The sequence below is a fragment of the Capricornis sumatraensis genome, chromosome 2, assembly GCF_032405125.1.
Source record: "Capricornis sumatraensis isolate serow.1 chromosome 2, serow.2, whole genome shotgun sequence".
Taxonomy (NCBI): Eukaryota; Metazoa; Chordata; class Mammalia; order Artiodactyla; family Bovidae; genus Capricornis; species Capricornis sumatraensis.
The window spans coordinates 195,550,493-195,572,229 of NC_091070.1; the positions used below are offsets into that span (position 1 = coordinate 195,550,493).

General features: G+C 37.2%; 1 protein-coding gene across 1 annotated transcript in view; it reads left to right on the plus strand.

The window, feature by feature from the left end:
- The first annotated feature begins 1,119 nt into the window (after positions 1-1,119).
- Positions 1,120-21,737, plus strand: part of EPS15 (epidermal growth factor receptor pathway substrate 15) — a 62,829-nt gene continuing 42,211 nt past the window's right edge. Inside the window, exons 1-3 of the mRNA XM_068965052.1 lie at positions 1,120-1,290; positions 18,065-18,226; positions 18,623-18,820. Of these exons, the coding sequence (XP_068821153.1) occupies positions 1,120-1,290; positions 18,065-18,226; positions 18,623-18,820 (531 nt within the window). The remainder of the gene's footprint in view (positions 1,291-18,064; positions 18,227-18,622; positions 18,821-21,737) is intronic.

The following is a 21,737-nucleotide window of genomic DNA, read 5'->3' on the forward strand; positions in this document are numbered from 1 at the left end:
AAGAGCATTGCACCTATGTATCCAAAACAGTTGATTTTTATCTACATTGGTGAGAAATTTAAAAGTGGCATGTACTTGTCCCTTAAGTATCTCCTGTGATAGAATTTTCTCACTTTATTTTATGCCTCAACTTAACGGAGCCTGAACTTCTTTTTGGGTTATGTCTTAAGATGAAACTGAAATACAGTCATGAAGCTTTAAGAAAAAACTCTGCGGTACTAATCTGAAGGACTTCTTGAGTGGCATCCTCCCTTCTTCTTGTTGGCCCTCATTACCTTCCCCTCACCCCAAAAGTTTATTCTTGCAGAACTCTGTGGCTTTTTTCATCTCATTTTGTGGAAAAAGAAAGTGAAGGGAGCAGTGGGGAGGGGAGAGATTTCAGTACAACCAGGCATTTAAATTTCTTACTTCAAAAAAAACCTCTGTTTTGTAATTCCAAATCTAAGATTGCTTAAGAGTCCCTTATTAGGAATCCAGTTTTGATGGAAGCATATAAGAATTTAGAAAATGATATTTTAGTGTAAATGTGGATCCTAACATATATGACCTGAAGAGTAGAAAGAAATAAATGCTAAGGTGATTCTTTTTTTCACTCAGTGCATGTTATCTTATATATTTGATCAATTGGTATTGAAAGGTGGTCCTAAAATAGCTTTTGAGCAGATGTAGTATTGAATAGATCAGATGACCTGTGTATTGGTAGTCTTTTCTATTTTGTCTGTTTCATTCTAAAATTGGGATTTAAGGGATTTAAGAGGAAATTAGCACTTCAGTAATGTCCTTTTCCTTAATATTGTTGACTGTTTCTCTTAGCCATTTTCATTTTAACAGTGGTATTTAAGGGTTAAGCTCACAGAGCTGATGCAACCCCTCCTTGTTTTTCACCAGTAATTTTCATTGGACAGCATTTCCATAGCAACAGTGAGATCAGTGAAACCTGAGTGTTTCATTGATTATTTTTCTCCTCTTCCTTTTTTAATCTATTCTCTTTTCACCACATTTTAGTGAGAAAGCGATTTTTTTTTTTTTACTAATAGAGCTTATATTGATTTCTATTCCATAAATAACTAAAAGAGGGTAGAAAAAGCTGCCCTTCATTTAAAAATTGAATGTTTCACCATGTATTTAAAAAGCGATTCAGGATTAGGAGGATGGATAACCATACCGGCTGTAGCTGATGTTCTCAAATATTCTTGCATTGTTTGCTGGTCTTCTAGGGAAAAGAATAATGTGGAACAGGACCTTAAGGAGAAAGAAGATGCTGTTAAACAGAGAACAAGCGAGGTTCAGGTATGTGAACTGTCAAATTCAGTATTCCATTTCTGATTTAGTAGGATTCATTTTAAATGTAGAGGGGCATTTACAATGTGATGGTTATGGTATTGGTGAGTAGGTAAAGAGAATCCCTGTTATTTATGTGATATAAATCTTTATTTTTTATGAAATTATTATTTTTCTCCTCACTCTGGCCTGCAAAGATTACACTACAATGATAAAGCAGTATTTTTCAGCATAAATTTCTCATTTTAAAAGTATTTTTAAGATGATATTTATCTGCATATTATAGCCTTAGAGGTAAGTTTGAATGACTTGTGATATAAATATTATTGCACCAATAAAACTGAATGAATGAGAGCATCATCATCATCATGAAAACGCAAATTGGTTTTTCATGGGTGTGAGATTTTGTTAGCTAGGAGACCTAATATTTTAAAGGACTGTCTCAATACTAATAGGGTGGGAAATGATAGGGAACAATTCAAAATAGCATTTTATAAGTTGCTTAGTAGCCAGGATATCTTAAACTTTGGCTTAAAGAGATTTAATTCATTTTCACTAAGTGCTGTGTTAAGTAGCTTCATTTTACAAATAGAAAAGACCAAAAGACCTCATTTTCTGATTGGGAATGACACAAAAGAGGTATTTCAAATGTTAAAATATAGAAAATTGGGCAGTGTTGCATTTGGAGCCATAAGCAATAGCCATGTTATTGGGACATCATTTCTTAAATGCTGTACCAGCACGCACAGGATGTTGGATGTAGAAGCACTGGTAGCAGTTGCCAATAACAGCTCATCATGGACATTTCTTAACCTCAACAGTCATATACTGGGTTTCCTTGTCTTGATAGTTTTAAATGGGCAGAAGCTCTAAAACCGTTAGATCCATTATTTTGTTTGGATGTGGCACATTGACCAGAGATGCTGTGGCAGGTGGACCATGTTAGGGTGGAGAGAATGATTTACTGAGGGGTTGAAGAAGCCAGATCGAGAGACTTCTTGTTAGAAGTTGATTCTATTACTGTACTTATTATATGTACTGGAGTTTTCCTAAAGGTGATACAGAATTGACAGATTGTCACTAATATCTTTCTCTTTGTGATAGTGAAATATGGAATGATATCCTCAATTACTTGATTTTTGTGCAATTTTTGAGCTTAAGAAATGTAAGAGTCGTAGACTTTAAGCAGTTACTGCTGAAAATATTTTAAGAATGGAAGATAAAATGATCTACAAAAGTTTTCTCAATCTGAAGAGGTAGATGTAGTTACTGATATAATATTGGACAACTTCTAAATTTAGCCAGATATGTTTCACAGTACCAAGGTTTTTTCAGTAGACACTGTGTGTGTGTGTGTGTGTGTGTGTATACATCTATCTATGGTTTTTCACTACTGCATCTTTTGAGATTGTGAATTTTAAATAGCTGCTTTGGGAGAACACTAAAATTTACACTGTTCTTTTGAAGCTAAATCAGCTATCCTTAAATATTTGATTTCTTATATTTATAGAAGTTTTGTTGTCAGTCAACATTTCTTTGTTATATGCTAGTCCTTCTTTTACTTAGTGTTGATGGTAAGGTACATGTTAAACCTTCAAGTTTGCTGAATCCAAAATGTCTGAGAAAGTCTTGGCTGAGAGAGTCTAAATAGTTGACTTTTTTTTTTTTTTTTTTTTCATAAGGTGCTGTAAATAAAAGGTATTTTAGAGCATGTAGAGCATGGTGAGTATAGGGCAGGTTGTAATGGTTGAACATGCAGGTTCACTGAAAAAAAAAAACATAGGATTAAAGCTTTGCATTGCTAGATTCATTACTCATTCCATGTCAGTACAGGTAATTTTGTCTTGTTCATGGTAATGAGATACTAGACGAAGAATGACATGGATAATTGACATCTACAAGTAATTAAAACTTTCATTTTAGTGATTATTTTTGATTTTCTGAAGCAAGACCACTTACCTGAAAGTGTTAATAAGTATATTGTATTACCTATTGAGTTTACGCTGAATTAGCCATTGGTAGTGAGGCATAATATGAATAGACTAGGAATAACATGAATAATTAAAATCTGTAACTAACTTGAACTTTTAGTATTTATTTTCTAATTTCTCTGACAAAAGGCATTTTACTATAGCTTCCCTGCTTCCTTCTGACCCCACTTTCTAAGGTAGGTGCTAATGAAAAATACCAAAATGAAGGCATCAAGGGAGAAGTAAGAGAATTTTGACTCATCAATAAATGTCTTTCTGCCTTAATCAAATATGGCTTTTCTGCATATTCTAGCTGTTCTCTATATTTATAAAGTTATTGATTATGATAATATGAGCTCATATCTCAAGTACAGAAACCAGACTTTCAAAGCCTCTTTCAGTTCAGTTCAGTTGCTCAGTTGTGTCTGACTCTTTGCGACCCTATGAATCGCAGCACGCCAGGCCTCCCTGTCGGTCACCATCTCCCGAAGTTCACGTCCATTGAGTCCGTGATGCCATCCAGCCATCTCATCCTCTGTCGTCCCCTTCGCCTCCTGCTCCCGATCCCTCCCAGCATCAGAGTCTTTTCCAGTGAGTCAACTCTTCACATGAGGTGGCCAGAGTACTGGAGTTTCAGCTTTAGCATCATTCCTTCCAAAGAAATCCAGGGCTGATCTCCTTCAGAATGGACTGGTTGGATCTCCATGCAGTCCAAGGGACTCTCAAGAGTCTTCTCCAACACCACAGTTCAAAAGCATCAATTCTTTGGTGCTCAGCTTTCTTCACAGTCCAACTCTCACATCCATACACGACTACTGGAAAAACCATAGCCTTGACTAGACGGACCTTTGTTGGCAAAGTAATGTCTCTGCTTTTTAATATGCTACCTAGGTTGGTCATAACTTTTCTTCCAAGGAGTAAGCGTCTTTTACTTTCATGGCTGCAGTCACCATCTGCAGTGATTTTGGAGCCCCCCAAAATGAAGTCTGACACTGTTTCCACTGTTTCCCCATCTATTTCCCATGAAGTGACGGGACCAGATGCCATGATCTTCGTTTTCTGAATGTTGAGCTTTAAGCCAACTTATTCACTCTTCTCTTTCACTTTCATCAAGAGGCTCTTTAGTTCTTCACTTTCTGCCATAAGGGTGGTGTCATCTTCATATCTGAGGTTATTGATATTTCTCCTGGCAATCTTGATTTCAGCATATGCTTCTTCCAGCCCAGCATTTCTCATGATGTACTGTGCATATAAGTTAAATAAGCAGGGTGACAATATATAGCCTTTTGACGTACTCCTTTTGCTATTTGGAACCAGTCTCTGTTGTTCCATGTCCAGTTCTAACTGTTGCTTCCTGACCTGCATATAGGTTTCTCAAGAGGCAGATCAGCTGGTCTGGTATTCCCATCTCTTTCAGAATTTTCCACAGTTTATTGTGATCCACACAGTCAAAGGCTTTGGCATAGTCAATAAAGCAGAAATAGATGTTTTTCTGGAACTCTCTTGGTTTTTAAATGATCCAGCAGATGTTGGCAATTTGATCTCTGGTTCCTCTGCATTTCTAAAACCAGCTTGAACATCTGGAAGTTCATGGTTCATGTATTGCTGAAGCCTGGCTTGGAGAATTTTGAGCATTACTTTACTAGCGTGTGAGATGAATGCAGTTGTGTGGTAGTTTGAGCATTCTTTGGCATTGCCTTTCTTTGGGATTGGGAGGAAAACTGACCTTTGTTTTCTAAATTTGCTGGCATATTGAGTGCAGCACTTTCACAGCATCATCTTTCAGGATTTGAAACAGCTCAACTGGAATTCCATCACCTCCACTACCTTTGTTTGTAGTGATGCTTTCTAAGGCCCACTTGACTTCACATTCCAGGATGTCTGGCTCTAGGTGAGTGATTATACCATCGTGATTATCTTGGTCTTGAAGATCTTTTTTGTACAGTTCTTCTGTGTATTCTTGCCACTTCTTAATATCTTCTGCTTCTGTTAGGTCCATACCATTTCTGTCCTTTATTGAGCCCATCTTTGCGTGAAATGTTCCCTTGGTATCTCTAATTGTCTTGAAGAGATCTCTAGCCTGTCGCATTCTGTTGTTTTCCTCTATTTCTTTGCATTGATCGCTGAGGAAGGCTTTCTTATCTCTTCTTGCTGTTCTTTGGAACTCTGCATTCAGATGCTTATATCTTTCCTTTTCTCCTTTGCTTTTCGCTTCTCTTCTTTTCACAGCTATTTGTAAGGCCTCCTCCAGACAGCCATTTTGCTTTTTTGCATTTCTTTTCCATGGGGATGGTCTTGATCCCTGTCTCCTGTACAATGTCACGAACCTCATTCCATAGTTCATCAGGCACTCTATCTATCAGATCTAGGCCCTTAAATCTATTTCTCACTTCCACTGTATAATCATAAGGGATTTGATTTAGGTCATACCTGAATGGTCTAGCGGTTTTCCCTACTTTCTTCAATTTAAGTCTGAATTTGGCAATAAGAAGTTCATGATCTGAGCCACAATCAGCTGCTGGTCTTGCTTTTTTTGTCTGTATAGAGCTTCTCCATCTTTGGCTGCAAAGAATATAGTCAGTCTGATTTCAGTGTTGACCATCTGGTGATTTCCATGTGTAGAGTCTTCTCTTGTGTTGTTCGAGGAGGGTGTTTGCTATGACCAGTGCATTTTCTTCGCAAACCTCTGTTAGTCTTTGCCCTGCTTCATTCCGCATTCCAAGACCACATTTGCCTGTTACTCCAGGTGTTTCTTGACTTCCTACCTTTGCATTCTAGTCCCCTATAGTGAAAATGACATCTTTTTTTGGTGTTAGTTCTAAAAGGTCTTGTAGGTCTTCTTAGAACCGTTCAGCTTCTTCAGCGTTACTGGTTGGGGCATAGACCTGGATTATTGTGATATTGAATGGTTTGCCTTGGAAATGAACAGAGATCATTCTGTCGTTTTTGAGATTGCATCCAACTACTGCATTTCGGACTCTCTTGTTGACCGCTATGGCTACTCCATTTCCTCTAAGTGATTCCTATCTGCAGTAGTAGATATAATAATCATCTGAGTTAAATTCACCCATTCTATTCCAGTCCACTTTAGTTTGCTGATTCCTAGAATGTTGACGTTCACTCTTGCCATCTCTTGTTTGACCACTTCAATTTGCCTTGATTCATGGACCTGACATTCCAGGTTCCTATGTAATATTGCTCGTTACAGCATCAAACCTTGCTTCTATCACCAGTCACATCCACAACTGGGTATTGTTTTTGCTTTGGCTCCATCCCTTCATTCTTTCTGGAGTTATTTCTCCACTGATCAACAGTAGCATATTGGGCATCTTCTGACCTGAGGAGTTCTCTTTCAGTATCCTATCATTTTGCCTTTTCATGCTGTTCATGGGGTTCTCAAGGGAAAACTACTGAAGTGGTTTGCTGTTCCCTTCTCCAGTGGACCACATTCTGTCAGACCTCTCCACTATGACCTGCCCGTCTTGGGTGGCCCCATGGGCATGGCTTGGTTTCATTGAGTTAGACAAGGCTGTGGTCCTAGTGTGATTAGATTGGCTAGTTTTCTGTGAGTATAGTTTCAGTGTGTCTGCCCTCTGATGCCCTCTTGCAGCACCTACCGTCTTACTTGGGTTTCTCTTACCTTGGTGTGGGGTATCTCTTCACGGCTGCTCCAGCAAAGCGCCGCTGCTGCTCCTTACCTTGGACGAGGGGTATCTCCTCACCGCCGCCCTTCCTGACCTTGCACGTGGAATAGCTCCTCTGGGCTGTTCCTGTGCCATCGCAGCCTGGCATCCTCGGCCGTTGCCCCTGACCTTGGACGTGGGGTAACTCCTCTTGGCTGCTGCTGCTGGGGCATGGGGTCCTCCTGGCTTCTGCCCCTGACCTCAGACATGGGGTAACTCCTGTCAGTGATTTGATCAAAGTGCCAAAAGACTAGTTTTTTTTTTTTTTTTTTTTTTAGCATTTATATAGTCTTTCTAATTCAAGTAAATTAGAAGGTCTGCTACATAATTAATTTTGTCCATGTTTGTTTCCTGTCTGTGTTCTGATACATTACCATCTTGAGAATTCACAGTTCATGATTTTTTTCTTGAAGAACAAATGAACAATTAACTTTGTACTTCATGTCATGAGATGATCACTGTTCACTCATATGAGGTACACTGTTAGTTTGTCAAGTTCTGTGGAGAAATTAGATCCAAAATGATGCAAGGGGGCGAAACTGTAAAAGGCTGTTCTATCTCAGATGTTTAGGGTTTGAGTTTCTTGTTGTTACAGGAAGAAGTTAGACCCACATTCTTTCCTACCTTACACTGGATATGCACAATTTTATTAAAAATTTTCTTCAAATATAACCTTATAGCTCCATTTGTAAAAAACAAACAAACTTTGTGAAAACCAGCCAACATCCTTGCAACAAATTTTTGCTGCCACATTCACTAGAATTATCCAAAAAAACATAGTTTCATCTTTGTACATCTGCGAGGATGTGTTCTGAGATCACACTCCCCTTCCCGCCATGCCCACCCCTTTAAAGAAATATGTATTTTTATCTAGAATGACCTTTAATTAGTGTCTGCATATTTTCCAGAAGTGCTAGAGGCATTATATGTACACATTACAGAAGTATTATGGGGCCTGTATATTCTGTTGTTTACCATTGCATTAACCAGCACAAAGTCTATGCATTTTTTAGCATTTGTCGCTTCTTTCTAAGTCAGATTTTCTTGTAAGCTAACATTTCCTCAGTGGTTTCTTTCTTTTCTTCTCCTGCCCTCCTGTTCTTCTTTTTTTTTTTTTTTTCCTTTCTTTTTCGCTTCTCTTTTTCTTTCTTTTTCAGAAACCACCATATCTATTTTTAAACATTTCTAATTCCTAAAAAACAAAAACAACAACAAAAAAACTGTTGAGTGATCTGCCATTTTGCCCTAAAACGACTTGGCTCTCATAGCCTGTTTTTATCTGTACCGTATGATTTTATTTCATCAGAACTTCATGTATTTGGACAGTAATAACACAGAATCTAAAAAAAAACACAAAAAACTGTCCTTCAAGGTAGTCAACAAATATTTAGGAATTCACCCTCATGTATACTTTCTTCAATTTTGCATAGAAGCTTATAGGAACGACTTGGTATCAGAGAACCTTGAATTCAGTTCCTAATTCTGGCTCTTCTGAAGATTGAGATCCTAAGGAAGAAATGTAACCACTCTGCACATTAGTTTTCACTTCTGTAACATGAGATAGCAGAGCTTGCTGTTATATTGTTGGTAAAGTGCCTCAGAGTAATAGGCACAGGGTTAGAGTTCAGTAGATATTCTAATTGGTAATATTATTCTATATCTTACTGCCATCTCTTTGTTACTCTCCCTTCATCATCATGCCCTTCTCTGACTTTTATTTTCATATCAGACTGCATGTATGTGTGTGTGTTTGTGTGCATGTACGCACATGCACTAAGTTGCTTCAGTGTGTTCGACTCTTTGCGACGCTGTGAATTGTAGCCTGCAAGGCTCCTCTGTCCATGGGATTCTAGGCAAGAGTACTGGATGTTTGCCATTCCCTCCTCCAGTGGCTCTTCCTGACCCAGGGGTCTAATTTATGTCTCTTGTGTCTCCTACATTGGCAGGTGTCTCCTACATTTACCACTAGCACCACCTGGGAAGCCCTATCTGCATATAGGACTAATCAATTTTTTTTTCCCCCTGTTGCTGTCACTTTAACTGCCAGCCTATTTTTCTCTATTTTTGTTGCTTTGTGTGACCCTTTCCCCCTTCCTAGCTTTTCAGTAATCTTGCTTAATTTCCTGTTCACCCATACCTTTGTGCTTAATTTATCTCCCCAGGACCAAGATCTTAAGGCCAAATCCATGGGTCCTTCCTGCATTGGTTACTGATTTCTTGGGTTGCATTCTCCTGAATATTCGTAGCCCTCCTTCTTTGACCTTTTGCTTCTGTTGCTTTGCCCAGGACTGATGGACACAATCTGACCCCCTCTTTCCTCCCTTTTCCCTACCTTTTGTCATCCACATACCATATACTGATGATTCCCAAATATCTGTCAAGCCCTCAACTCTCTAGAGTGGAAGTCTCACGTCTCCAATGAGGCATTTTGAGGTTTATCATTTCAAATCCAGTATATCTAAAATGAGTCTCACCTTGCTGAAAAAAATTGACTTCAAGTTTTGAATTTTCCTGTCTGTTTTTCTTTCTAACTACTGCCGCCCCTGTTATCTAACATCTGAAATTTTAAAGTCAGGTCTAAGTGCTTACTCCATCCTCCTCCTTGCTTTCTTTCCAAACCAGTTTTAGTAATTATGACTCTCATATGTGAAAATCTTTACTGCTGCCCACTGCCACTGTTAGTGGTGGGAGAATGTCATCCTCATGGGTATATTGGAAGTAGAAAAAAAATATTATAGGCCATCCTCTTGTACTTATTTTTTGATTGCTTGCTTCTGAACTGTGTGGCATACACTTGCTCTTTGTTATTCCCACTCTTATAACTTTGGTTACTGCAATCTAGAATGTTCTCTATCTTCCTATTTATGTGAATTCCACCCATGTCTTAAAATCCAACTGAGACTCATCACTTCTCTAAATTTTCCCTTCTCTGTCCCTTCAGTTTGCTTGTCTTTCTTGCATTGGAACTTCCAGAGGAATGTGTGTACACTTATGTGGCATACCAGTATGTTATCTTATTATACTCATTTAATGTGTATGTATATAGATTTCAATATCTTACAGCCTATATTGTGAGCTCCCTAAGCTTAAAATTTGTACCTTGGATCATATCTTATAGTGTAGATGATAATATATTCTTAGATGGAGGTAAATTTAAGGAAGCTATTGACAGTAGAAATGAATAGCTTCCATTTTGTGCATGAAATTAAAAATGGGACAAGAGACACCCAAAAACCGCAGGCAGAAAGGATTGGGAGCACAGTTGGTATCGTGAAGAGTCAGACTTTTCCATATTGTTCATACTACCTTCATGAGAGAGAAGCTCACAGTTATTTAAACTTCATCAACAAAGATTTAGTAGCTTATAGTAATTGCCCATTTTTTTCCCCCTAGATGAAGAAAGATGATTTATTTTGGGTGAAAATAAAATTAGATACATGAGCTCAACATTCTTTTCCTGGCGATAGTGCTCTTAGAACATGCTGAGAAGCATATGATTGAGAAATAAAAGCAGGCTATTAGTGAGGTTTTCTAACATCTACCCTAGTTTAATAGGTTCCCTTTCTGGTCTTTGGCTTAAAAAATATCTTGCATAGTTGATACTTTTATATGTTAAGGATATTCCTGTAATTTCTATTTTGAGAATTAGGCCAACATAATGAATGTACCTGATTATTTTTAGTTCTGGATGAGTCTGTAGAGTTTTTTAATCAATTAAATAGCATTTTCTGTAAGATTACCAAAATACTTAAAATTCCTTTATTCTCTATAGTAACTTTTCAAGTATAGATCTACTGTATGTATGCTTTGGTTTTTTTTTAAAGTAAGTTATTTATAAATTAGTATCCTTTTTGTGTATTTTTTACTCTGTATTTATATGAAATAGATCTAAATGTATTCATGTTTCATAGATTTACTTCTTTGGTTGTATAGCCGATTTGGGTTGCTAAAATGAATTATTCTTGAATATAGCTGAGAGCTTTTATATATTTGTTTAAATTTTATTTCCACTACCCTCCGTAGCACTTCAGAGGATATGGAGGGATGGGGACAAGTTTATCATTTTCTTTGTCTTGTGTGATTTCTAGAAAATAGGATATTTTCCTTGAAATTTAGTTTTAAATAAAGCCAAGATTGCAGATCAAGGATCCTTTCACTCCTGGATAAAGAACCTTGGATGTGGCTTGCTTTGGTATTTTTCTAAAGCAAACCGTGGCCGTGCATTACAGTAGTCTTGTTCACTTTATCCTTGCCATTTCCTAATTGCTGCTACCCTCTTTTCTTTTGCTGTTGATGGCACAGGTGAGCAAGTAGAGCATGATCATGGAAAATAGAGCATAACTAGGAAGACATCTACAAGCTTCTTTAGTCACTTCTTTGATGAGTTGGCATTTGATAGTAACTGATGTTGCACCTTAATTCAGGAGAGGATTTCTCCAAAGGGCTACCTTCAGATTAAGAGAAAATTATTCTAGTTTAGTGGAAGATGGTGTTTGCTGAGAGAACCTGCCACTGTCCTAGTCAAGGGTAGGCAGGGAGAGAGATGTACATCTGTTGACTTCACTTAGTCTCAGGGATAAACCATTCTGTGCCAAAATAAAATAGCCAAGTAGATATGGATATTGAAATTGTGAAAATTACACTACAGTGGTGGCAGTCTTACCAAGTAATTTTGTAGTGAAATTTGATTCTTTTTCTTCCTAGTGTTTATGTTTGCAATCTGTTCATTTTGCTTCTATGCAGTTTAATAATTTTAAGTTTGCTTACTGAAAAAGACCTTTGTGTGTGTGGATTAGTGTTGGAATTTTTTTAGAGAAGATCTTTTTTCATATTTAAAATAGACATGGAGGGGCATTAATTTGAATATGGACCTCTATCCAGCTTAAAATATGTCACCAATGTGAGGTATTTTTTCAATAACCTTTCCCTCAAGGCCCATACTTTTGTGTTACTACGTGGATTTTTACTGTAGCATAAAAGTGAGGTTGGGAAATTTGAGGGAATATGTTTGCTCTTTGAAAGAGAAAGGGCAAGAGTGAGGAAATCTTATATTGATTTGTTTATTCCCTTTCCTCTTACATAAACCTATCTTCTAGGGATGTGTTTAAAGTGTGACTCACTAAAAAATACAAGTTTTGAGATCTGGTTCATTTTATTAAAGGAAACCAGCATTGATCCTACTATTGGTAATTCTTACATTAAAAATTCACTTGCATCAGAATATTTTTATATTGGTATGAAACCATATGATATGTGATACTTAAAAACTGCAGACTTGACATTTTCTGATTATAAAAGTAATATGAGTCCATGTTAATCTTGTAAACTAAAGAAAGGTATAAAAAGAAACTACAATTACACATTTCAGGGAGAGTCATGGTTAACATTTTGCTATATTTTCTGAGTATATATGCATGGCTTTATATTTATTTGCAGTCATACTGTATATGCCTTTGTATTCAACTTTTAAAAATTAGCATTTTATCTTAGTCATTTTCTTATATTGCGTGACCCTTTTAAGGCAAATTTCATTTTTCTTAATTGGATTTAGAATGAAAGTAGAGACATCAAAATTACGTATATTTATAAAGACTAGATATTATTATTAGACATGCGAAGTCTAAGATTTTTTAGGGGGGGTTGGGGAGAGGGTAGGAAATTAGAATAGAATTTTTGAAAATGGGAATAAGTAACATATTTTTCCTTATTCCTGTTAAGCATTTCTTTAAAAATGCCTTTTGGGTCAGCATATTGTTATGTATAAACCATATAATAATTTTATAACATAGTATTGACACTGGAATCGCTTCAGATCTGCAGATGGCGTGCTTTCAAAATATTTTGTAATTACAAGAATTTTTCAAGCCACTGTAGTTTTTCAAGGTACTGGGTTAAAGTGAAGCTGTTATTGTGTCTTCCTAAAGAGTATTAGTATATAATATACTGTTTAAAAAAAAACACAAGAAAGATATATGCCACAGTGACATGCTAAAGCAGTAAAGATTATTTCCATATAATGGAAATTTAAAATGTCAAATCATTCTTGGTCTACATTCTATACAAATGTTGAATCAGTATAGAAATTTAGATCCTGTTTTAATTTAACAAAATGCATTTGCTGCAGGTCAGTTAGAGGCTAGTTTTAATATTTTGCTATAGTTTAAATATAGAGTGAAACTTTCTATAGTATGTTGAAAGAACATGAAGTTGTTTCTGTCAGCTTCAGGCTCATTCCCCAGTAGTTTCTCCCAGATAGTAGAATCCTTGTGATAGTTACAAATCATTGCCTGATTAATTGCCTGGAATGTGCAAGACATTGTATTAGATTGTGGAACCTCTAAGAAAGATGAAGCATTGGCTGTCTATCAGGAGTTTATTATTTAAAGGTAACTGTAGTACATTGTTTTTTACACTGTGTTTCTCTGGTGACTCAGATGGTCAATAATCTGCCTGCGATGCAGGAGATCAAGTTTGGTCCCTAAGTCAGGAAGATCCCCTGGAGAAGGGAATGGCTACCTATTCCAGTATTCTTGCCTGGAGAATTCTTTGGACAGAGGAGCTTCATGGGCTATAGTCCATGGGGTCACAGAGAGTCGGGCACAAATGAGCAACTAACACACACATATAATACACTGTAGTAGGTATGATAATAGAGGTTAGGTACTAACTGCCGTAAGAGTACAGGTAAAGGAAACTCAAGGTGGGTCATATTAAATTTGGCTGGGTCTTGAAGAATGAAAAGTGAGCTTCCAGATAGGAATGGTGTGGAAGGGCATTCAAGACAGAGCAGATGGTATGGGAAAAGCACAGGGCATTTGAAGTACATTGTCTGTTGGAGAAAAAAGAAGGTCTGTTGAGGATGGGGCACAGGTGAACATGAGGACCAGAAATGAAGGTTCTAAGGTATCCTGTCACCTGTTTTACTTTATGTTATAGATAAGAGGGAACCATCATATTTTTAAAATTAATTTGTGTTGGAGTGTAGTTGCTTTACAATGTTGTGTTATTTTCTGCTGTACAACAGAGTGAATCAGCTAAATGTACACATACGTTGGGCTTCCCTGGCGGCTCAGACGATAAAGAATCCACCTGCAATGTGGGAGACCTGGGTTTGATTCCTGGGTTGGGAAGACCCCCTGGAGGAGGGCATGGCAACCCCCCACAGTATTCTTGCTTCAAGAATCCCCGTGGACAGAGGAGCCTGGCAGGTTACTGTCCATAGTGTAAGAGTCGGACACGACTGAGTGACTAAGCACACAGCCCCCATACATACATCTCCTCTTTTTTGGATTTTCTTCCCATTTAGGTCACCACAGAGCATTGAGTAGAGTTTCCTGTACTATACAGTAGGAAACCAACATAAATTTTTGAAATCTTCTTTGCAGTGAATTGTTGTTTTGTTCTTTTTTTAAAGACAGTTGGACATTTGAAATAGGAAAAAGCAAAGGCAAACAAAAATTATGAATCAGGGGAGGGACAGTTAAACTACCATGTGTTTGTTAAGAGCCAATGTATGTCCATTTTGAGTATGGATCTGTTAACAGTGTAAGCACGGTTAAAAATTTAGGCATGAGGAAAATTTAGACATGCTGGTAAATTTATGATAAATACTAGTGGAGCTTACCATTGTGAATCTGCAGTCACCTAGACTCATGTAATGTTAGCCCAAGAAGAGTCTTTCATGATTGTCCATTGTGTTGGCTATTTTAAGGGGATTTTTTTTAAAGGAAAGCAGCATGATAGTAGTTGCACTTTTAAATTAATTGGTCAATTGAGAAAATATAGGATAAAAAGCATTGTTAAAAGCATTGTTCAGTGACTTATTTAACCATAATTCAGAGACCTTTTTTTGATAAGTGTTTCCTCTGTTGTTCTTAGATTCTTATTCTGATGAATGATCATTGTGTTCTTTGGATAGTATGTTATTTAAAATTACTGTTACTTTTAGAAATTTGCGTTCACAGTTTTACTTCACCCTGTTCAAGATCTCTGCCCACCTCCCACAGACACATGCCTTAGAGTTATCAGTCCATTCTTCATTCTCACCTGTGGTTCCTGGAGAGCATCAAGTCCTAATTCCTTGTGGAATTCTTTATATATAATGAATTAACCTCTCTCCTGTGCATCTGCAGTGGAGGTATTAATTTACCATTCTTCTGAGAATTAGGAAAATGGTCACTCAAATGATTTTCTCTGGTTCAGATGAGGAACCCCAGTTGTCAGAGGATTTGTAAATTAGGCCATCCTGGGTGCCATGTTTCCTGATAAGTAATGAGAATGGCAAGGTTGCTTTCATTTGTCTCCCAAATCTCCCTTGTATTTTTTTTTGAATAGATTTTATTTTTTACTGAGCTTTAGGTCCACAGAAAAGCAGAAGGTACAAAGATTTCCCATTGTATTTTTAAAAATCTCTGTATCCTTTATCATTAAACATAAAGTCTGGCACATTGATGAAAAAATAAGTATGTCATTTTAAAATGGTTTATCTTTTTTTAAGAAATTCTTTCCTACACTGAGATCTTTATTTTTCTTCTGCATATTTTAAAGTTTTGTTTTTCATCTTAGGTTTGCAATATACTTGAAATTTATTTTTCTGTTTGGTATGTTTAGAGATGTTATAATTTTTTTCTTTTTGCCATATGGGTACATCCAGCATCATTTACTAATCAGTTCTCTTTTCCTCCATTTTGCTTTAATGTCATGTCTTCTCATCATTTTTTCTGTGTATGTCTAAATTCTAATTTAAATCTGTGTCTGAATTCTGCTTTTTTCTTCCTTTATCCTTGCATCAGACAAAACTGTTTTAACTATTTTAGCTTTCCAGTAATTCATAGTATTGTATACGGTAAGTCCTTTTACATTTTATAATGCTGTTTTAGCTTTTTTTCCTTTGTTCTTCTAAATATGTTTCAGAATCAGCTTGTCAGGCTCCTTGGAAAATCTTGTTAGGATTTTCTTTGGAGTATATAGATTAATTAGGTGAGAATTGACATCTTTATGATGATATCATCATTCAATACATAGTTATGGAGTACTTCTTTTATACTAGGAACTAGGAATATAGTAGTGAGTGAAATTTGCAAATATCCCTGGACTCATGGCGTTTATGTTCTAATAGAAGGAAATATATTCTATTACTCATAATAGCCAAAAACTGGGATCAGGCTAGATGTACATCAGGTATATCCATACAGTGGAATACTACTCAGCAATAAAAAGGAACAGACTACTTATACATTCACAACATGGATGAATCTCAAAATATTATACTAGGTAGAAGAATATGGTAGACTACATATTTCAGTAGACTACATATTATATTATTCTATTTATGTAGAATGTCTAAGGTAAAAATATAGTAACACAAAGCAGATCATTGGTTGCCTGGTGCTTGAAAGGGGAATGAGAATTGATTCCAGAATGGCATGAAGAAACTTTTTAGGTGATTAAGTGTTATAAAACTGGATTGTGGCGGTTTTTGCACAATTGTATATATTTACCAAACCTTACTGAATTGTAAACTTACAGTGGGCAATTTTTATGATATGAAATTATATGAATTATATAATTTAAATTATATCTTCTAAAGCTATTTAATTATATTATTTTGTGTCAACTCAGATGTAACTCAAAAACATTCTAAGTCACAAAAGAAGCCAGTCACAAGAAACCAGATGTGATTCCATTCATGTAAAAATATCTAGACTTGACAAAGCTATAGAGAGAAAAAGTAGATTGATAGTTACCTTGGGTCAGGGTGATTGGTAGGGAAATAGAGAGTAACTCACTAATGGGTGTGGGGTTTCTTTTTATAGTGACAGAACTGTTCTAAAACTGTTTTCGTCATGGTTGCACAACTCTAAATATACTAGAAACCATTGACTTGTACACTTTAAATGGGTAAATTGTGTAGTGTGCTCTCTCTCTCTTTAGTTGCTAAGTTGTGTCTGACTCTTGCAACCTCATGGACTATAGCCTACCAGGCTCGTCTGTCCATGGGATTCTCTGGCAAGAATCCTGGAGGGGGTTGCCATTTCCTTCTCCAGGGGATCTTCCCAACCCAGGGATCAAACCCGGGTCTCCTGCACTGCAGGCAGATTCTTTACCGACTGAGCTACAAGGAAAGCCCGTATAGTGTGCAAATTATCCCAATAAAGCTGTTAGAGAAAATAAATAAAATTATATGCTATATATGAAGGAGAATCGGTGGAGGGAGATGGTGGTGGATAATGGTGAGGGAGGCCTCACTGAGGAGTTAACAGTTGAGCAGAGACTTCAAGGAGATGAGGGATTAAGGCATGTGGATAATTTGGGGAAGAGCTTTCTAGGAAGAGGAGATAATCAGTGAAAGATCTGAGAAGGAAGCGTATTTGACATGTTTGAGAAGCATCAGAAAGACCACTGTAGCTGAAATTAAGAGTGAGCAAAGGAGAGAGCAGTGGAAATGAAGCTGGGAGATGGGACCACCTGGGGCCATTGTAAAGACGGATTTTTATGGTAAGGGAGATGGGGAGTCAGTGCAGAGTTTTGAGTAGAGGAGTGCCATCATCTAACGTAGCTTTTTAACAGTGACTGCTATGCTGTAAATAAACTGAAAGGTAGCATGGGTGAATGAAGGGAAACCAGTTAGAAGGCAGCAATCCAGGAGAGAGGGAAAAATGAGTTGGACTGAGGTTGAAGAAAAACATGGCTGGTTTTTAAAATACATTTTGAGGGAAGGAATAGCAAGATTTGCTGACAGATTGGAGATGAGATGTGAGAGAAAGAGAAGAGTCGGAGGAGATGGTGTATTTTTTGGCCAGAGAAACTGAGAGGGGGCAGATGGAGGATAAAGCAGATGTTGTGGAGTGGCGGGGGGAGGAAATGCCAGGAGTTCTGTTCTTGTTATGTTAGGGAAGTCCATCTGACATCCAAGGATGGATCTGAGTAAGCAAATTGAATGTCTAAATCTGGAATCTAGGAAAGATGTCCTCAAGTAAAGATTGTATTTAAAGCTATGAGTCCTCCAATCCACCAACACAGTATACGTAATAAGATGAGACTTTACCTTCCCTTATGATAGACTTTTAAAAATTATTAACCTTCTCCTGCCTCCACTAAATAATGTTAATATTCCTGTATTTCTTCAAGGATCTTCAAGATGAAGTGCAAAGGGAGAATACTAATCTGCAAAAACTACAGGCCCAGAAACAGCAAGTACAGGAACTCCTTGATGGGCTGGATGAGCAGAAAGCCCAGCTGGAGGAGCAACTGCAGGAAGTCAGAAAGAAGTGTGCTGAGGAGGCCCAGCTGGTAAGGCCTGATGGCTTACTGCTGCCTGTGGCTTTACCTTAGTTTCTTTTGCTGGCTTAAGATAGAAACCCTCTCTGCTCGTTGTTGTTTGTTGCTATTGCTAGGTGGCAATCTAGTCAACATGAAGTTTGGGAACATGAAGTAGATGGGGCATGTTTCATCTAGAAATTACAGGGGAAGTAGGACACTGCATTTTTTTTTTTTTCTAAAATTTAGTTGAAAGTATGGTACCTATGTCTTCCACTCTCCTCTGTCAGTCCCTGATTGCCCTTTTCTATAGAAAGTATACATCAAAAATACCAAAATAGTAAACTAAAATAAATATTGCATTATGGAATGTTTTAATGACATCTCTTTTTTTAATCCCTTTTTTGTCTCATTCACCTCACGTTGTAGATTTCATCCCTGAAAGCTGAACTAACTAGTCAAGAATCACAGATCTCCACTTATGAAGAAGAGCTGGCCAAAGCTAGAGAAGAGCTGAGTCGCCTACAACAAGAAACAGCAGAGTTGGAAGAGAGTGTGGAGTCAGGGAAGGCTCAGCTGGGACCTCTTCAGCAGCACCTGCAAGATTCACAGCAGGAAATCAGTTCAGTAAGTCTTTGTGGGAGTGAAAAATACACTCAAGTGGGCACTCACATATCCTTTTCGTGCATAATATTTTCTCCATTTCTACTGCTGCTTCTTCTGCCCAGTTTATTATTCATTTTTTGTCAGTTTATATGAATAGGCTTCTTGTTACCTGTCATAAGTTAAAACTTTTGTGAGTCTAGTACATCTGATGATTATCACTGGAATCTTGTTGAGTGTGCAGGCTTTGTAATTAGATGGTTTGGGTTTAAACGCTTGCTTTGCTGCTTACTGCCTGAATCATCTCAGTGTTAGATTCTTCATCTTGGAGAATTGGGAATTCCCTGGTGGCTCAGCAGTAAAGAATCCACCTGCCAATACAGGAGACATGAGTTCAGTCCCTGAATCAGGGAGATCCCCTGGAGAAGGAAACGGCAACCCACTCCAGTATTCTTTCCTGGAAAATCCTATGGGCAGAGGAGACTGGCGAGCTACGGTCTATGGGGTCGCAAAAGAGTTGGGCGTGACTTAGTAACTAAACAACAATAACCACCAGAGGTTAGGATTTTGCCCTTTTCACTGCTGAGGACACAGATTCTATTCCTGATTGGGGAACTGACATTTAAGATCCTGCAAGCTGCGCAGCCTGGCCAAATTTAAAAAAATAAAACAAAATTGAAGAATTAACAATACGCCTGCCTCTTTCAGCTGCTTTTAAAGTTTAAATGGGGCAAAACCAGTGAGACATTTGAGCATAGGGTTTGCTAAATAAGTGCTCAGTAAGTATTGCTTATTTTTATAAGCAATATTTATTATTTTTAATAACCTGGTATCTTACCTTTTGGGGATTCTAACCTTAAAATCAGTTTTGCTCATTTAGAAACCTTTATTTTTTTGAGATTAGGAAATTATTCTTTATATAGATAAATATGACTGTTGTGGTAGGTCAAGAATATAGATCCTTTGCTTTGCTGTTTCTTGACTTCCCTAAATGGGGAATGATATTTTATAGAATGATGGTAGGATGATTGGATGTGTGTAGAGACTGCATTGCCCGTTCCTTTCCATTTGAATTTGAACAAACTGAAGCCAGAGAAGGTGTAGGAGCTTGCTTATGGTTATGTAGCCTTCAGTGGAGAAGGCAATGGCACCCCACTCCAGTACTCTTGCCTGGAAAATCCTATGGACGGAGGAGCTGCAGGGTAGGCTGCAGTCCATGGGGTCGCTAAGAGTTGGACATGACTGAGCGACTTCACTTTCACCTTTCACTTTCATGCACTGCAGAAGGAAATGGCAACCCACTCCAGTGTTCTTGCCTGGAGAATCCCAGGGTTGGGGGAGCCTGGTGGGCTGCCGTCTCTGGGGTCGCACAGAGTTGGACACAACTGAAGTGACTTAGCAGTAGCATGTGCCCTGCAGAAGAGCCATAGCCTAGAATTCAGATCTTCTGAAACTTGGTCAGTTAATTATTATATATAAGGAAGTCCTTCCCCTTGATATGCTTCCTTCCCCTCTCTTGTCTGGTAGATGAATACCTGCTCACCCATCTTGCAAGCCATAGCTTAACCTCTTCTTTCTTTGTGGTATCTTCTGAATCCTGCCTTTATTGGACATTGTACTTCCGTTACAGTAATTGTAACATTTTCCCCTGAACATCTGTTTATGTGTCTACCTCTCTCAGTAGATGGAGCTTTTTGGTCTAGAAACATACATGTTTATCCAAGCATTTAGCACAGTTCTTGTCTCAGCGTAGGTACTCAGTTAACGTGTAGTAAACCCAAAAGAATTTTATACTAGTGGGAATGATACCAGATAAATGGACAGTCTTTAAAATAGTTTTATTTAAGTTTTTAAAATAATTTTTACTGTTATTTATAGACTGTAAAATTAACCCATTTTAAGGGTACAATCCATGATTTTCAGTAAATTTAGAGTTGCTCAAACATCACAATCCAGTTTTAGAATATTTCCCTTACTCCCAAAAGACCCTTGTTCCCATTTATTATCAATCCCCACCCTTACCCCTGGGTAACTACTAATCTACTTTCTGTGTCTATAGGTTTGCCTTTTCTGAGCATCTCATATAGAGGAAATAAGTGGTCTTTCTCATGTGGTTTCTTTCACTTAGTGTAATGTTTTGAAGCCCATCCATGTTGTAGCATGTAACAAAATTATAGTCCATTTTATAAGGTATGTTGTTTATCTATGCACCAGTTAATGAGCATTTGGATTCTTTCTTCCTGTTGACTATTATGAATAATGATGTTATGAATTTTCTGTTTGCCTACAGTTCTTTGTGTAGACATATGTTTTCATTTCTCTTGGATATAAAATAGTTGGTTATATTGTAAAGTTACTTAAAATTTTTTTTTAACTTTAAATTGCCAAGCTTTTCCAAAATGGCTGTACCATTTTAATACTTGCCCTAGCAATATATGAGTTCCAGTTTCTCCACATTTTTACCAACACTTTTATTGTCTTTTTGATTATAGACATTCTCATAGATGTAAAATGGTACTTCATAGTTTTTAATTTGCAGTTCTCTCATGACTAGAGATGTTGATCATCTTTTCGTATGCTTATGAGCCATTTGTATATCCTCTTGGATGAAATGTATGTTTAAAGTCTTTTGCCTGTTTTGGATTGTCTTATTAAATTACACAAGTTTTAAAAATGTATATATATGTATATTCTGGAGATAAGTCCCTTTATCAGATATTTGATTTACAGATAATTTTTCCCAGTCTCTGGCTTGTCTTTTAATTTTCTTTTCTTTGACTTTTTTGAAAAGGGATTTCTTTCAAAGGAAAGAGCATAAATTGGAAAAATAGAAATGACTCCAGATACTATAAATTATCAGAGAGAAAATAAAGCCATGTTTTTGAGCATGGAAGATAGTGTCAGCAAGCTGTACTACCAAGTGTGCCAGATATCTGTAGAA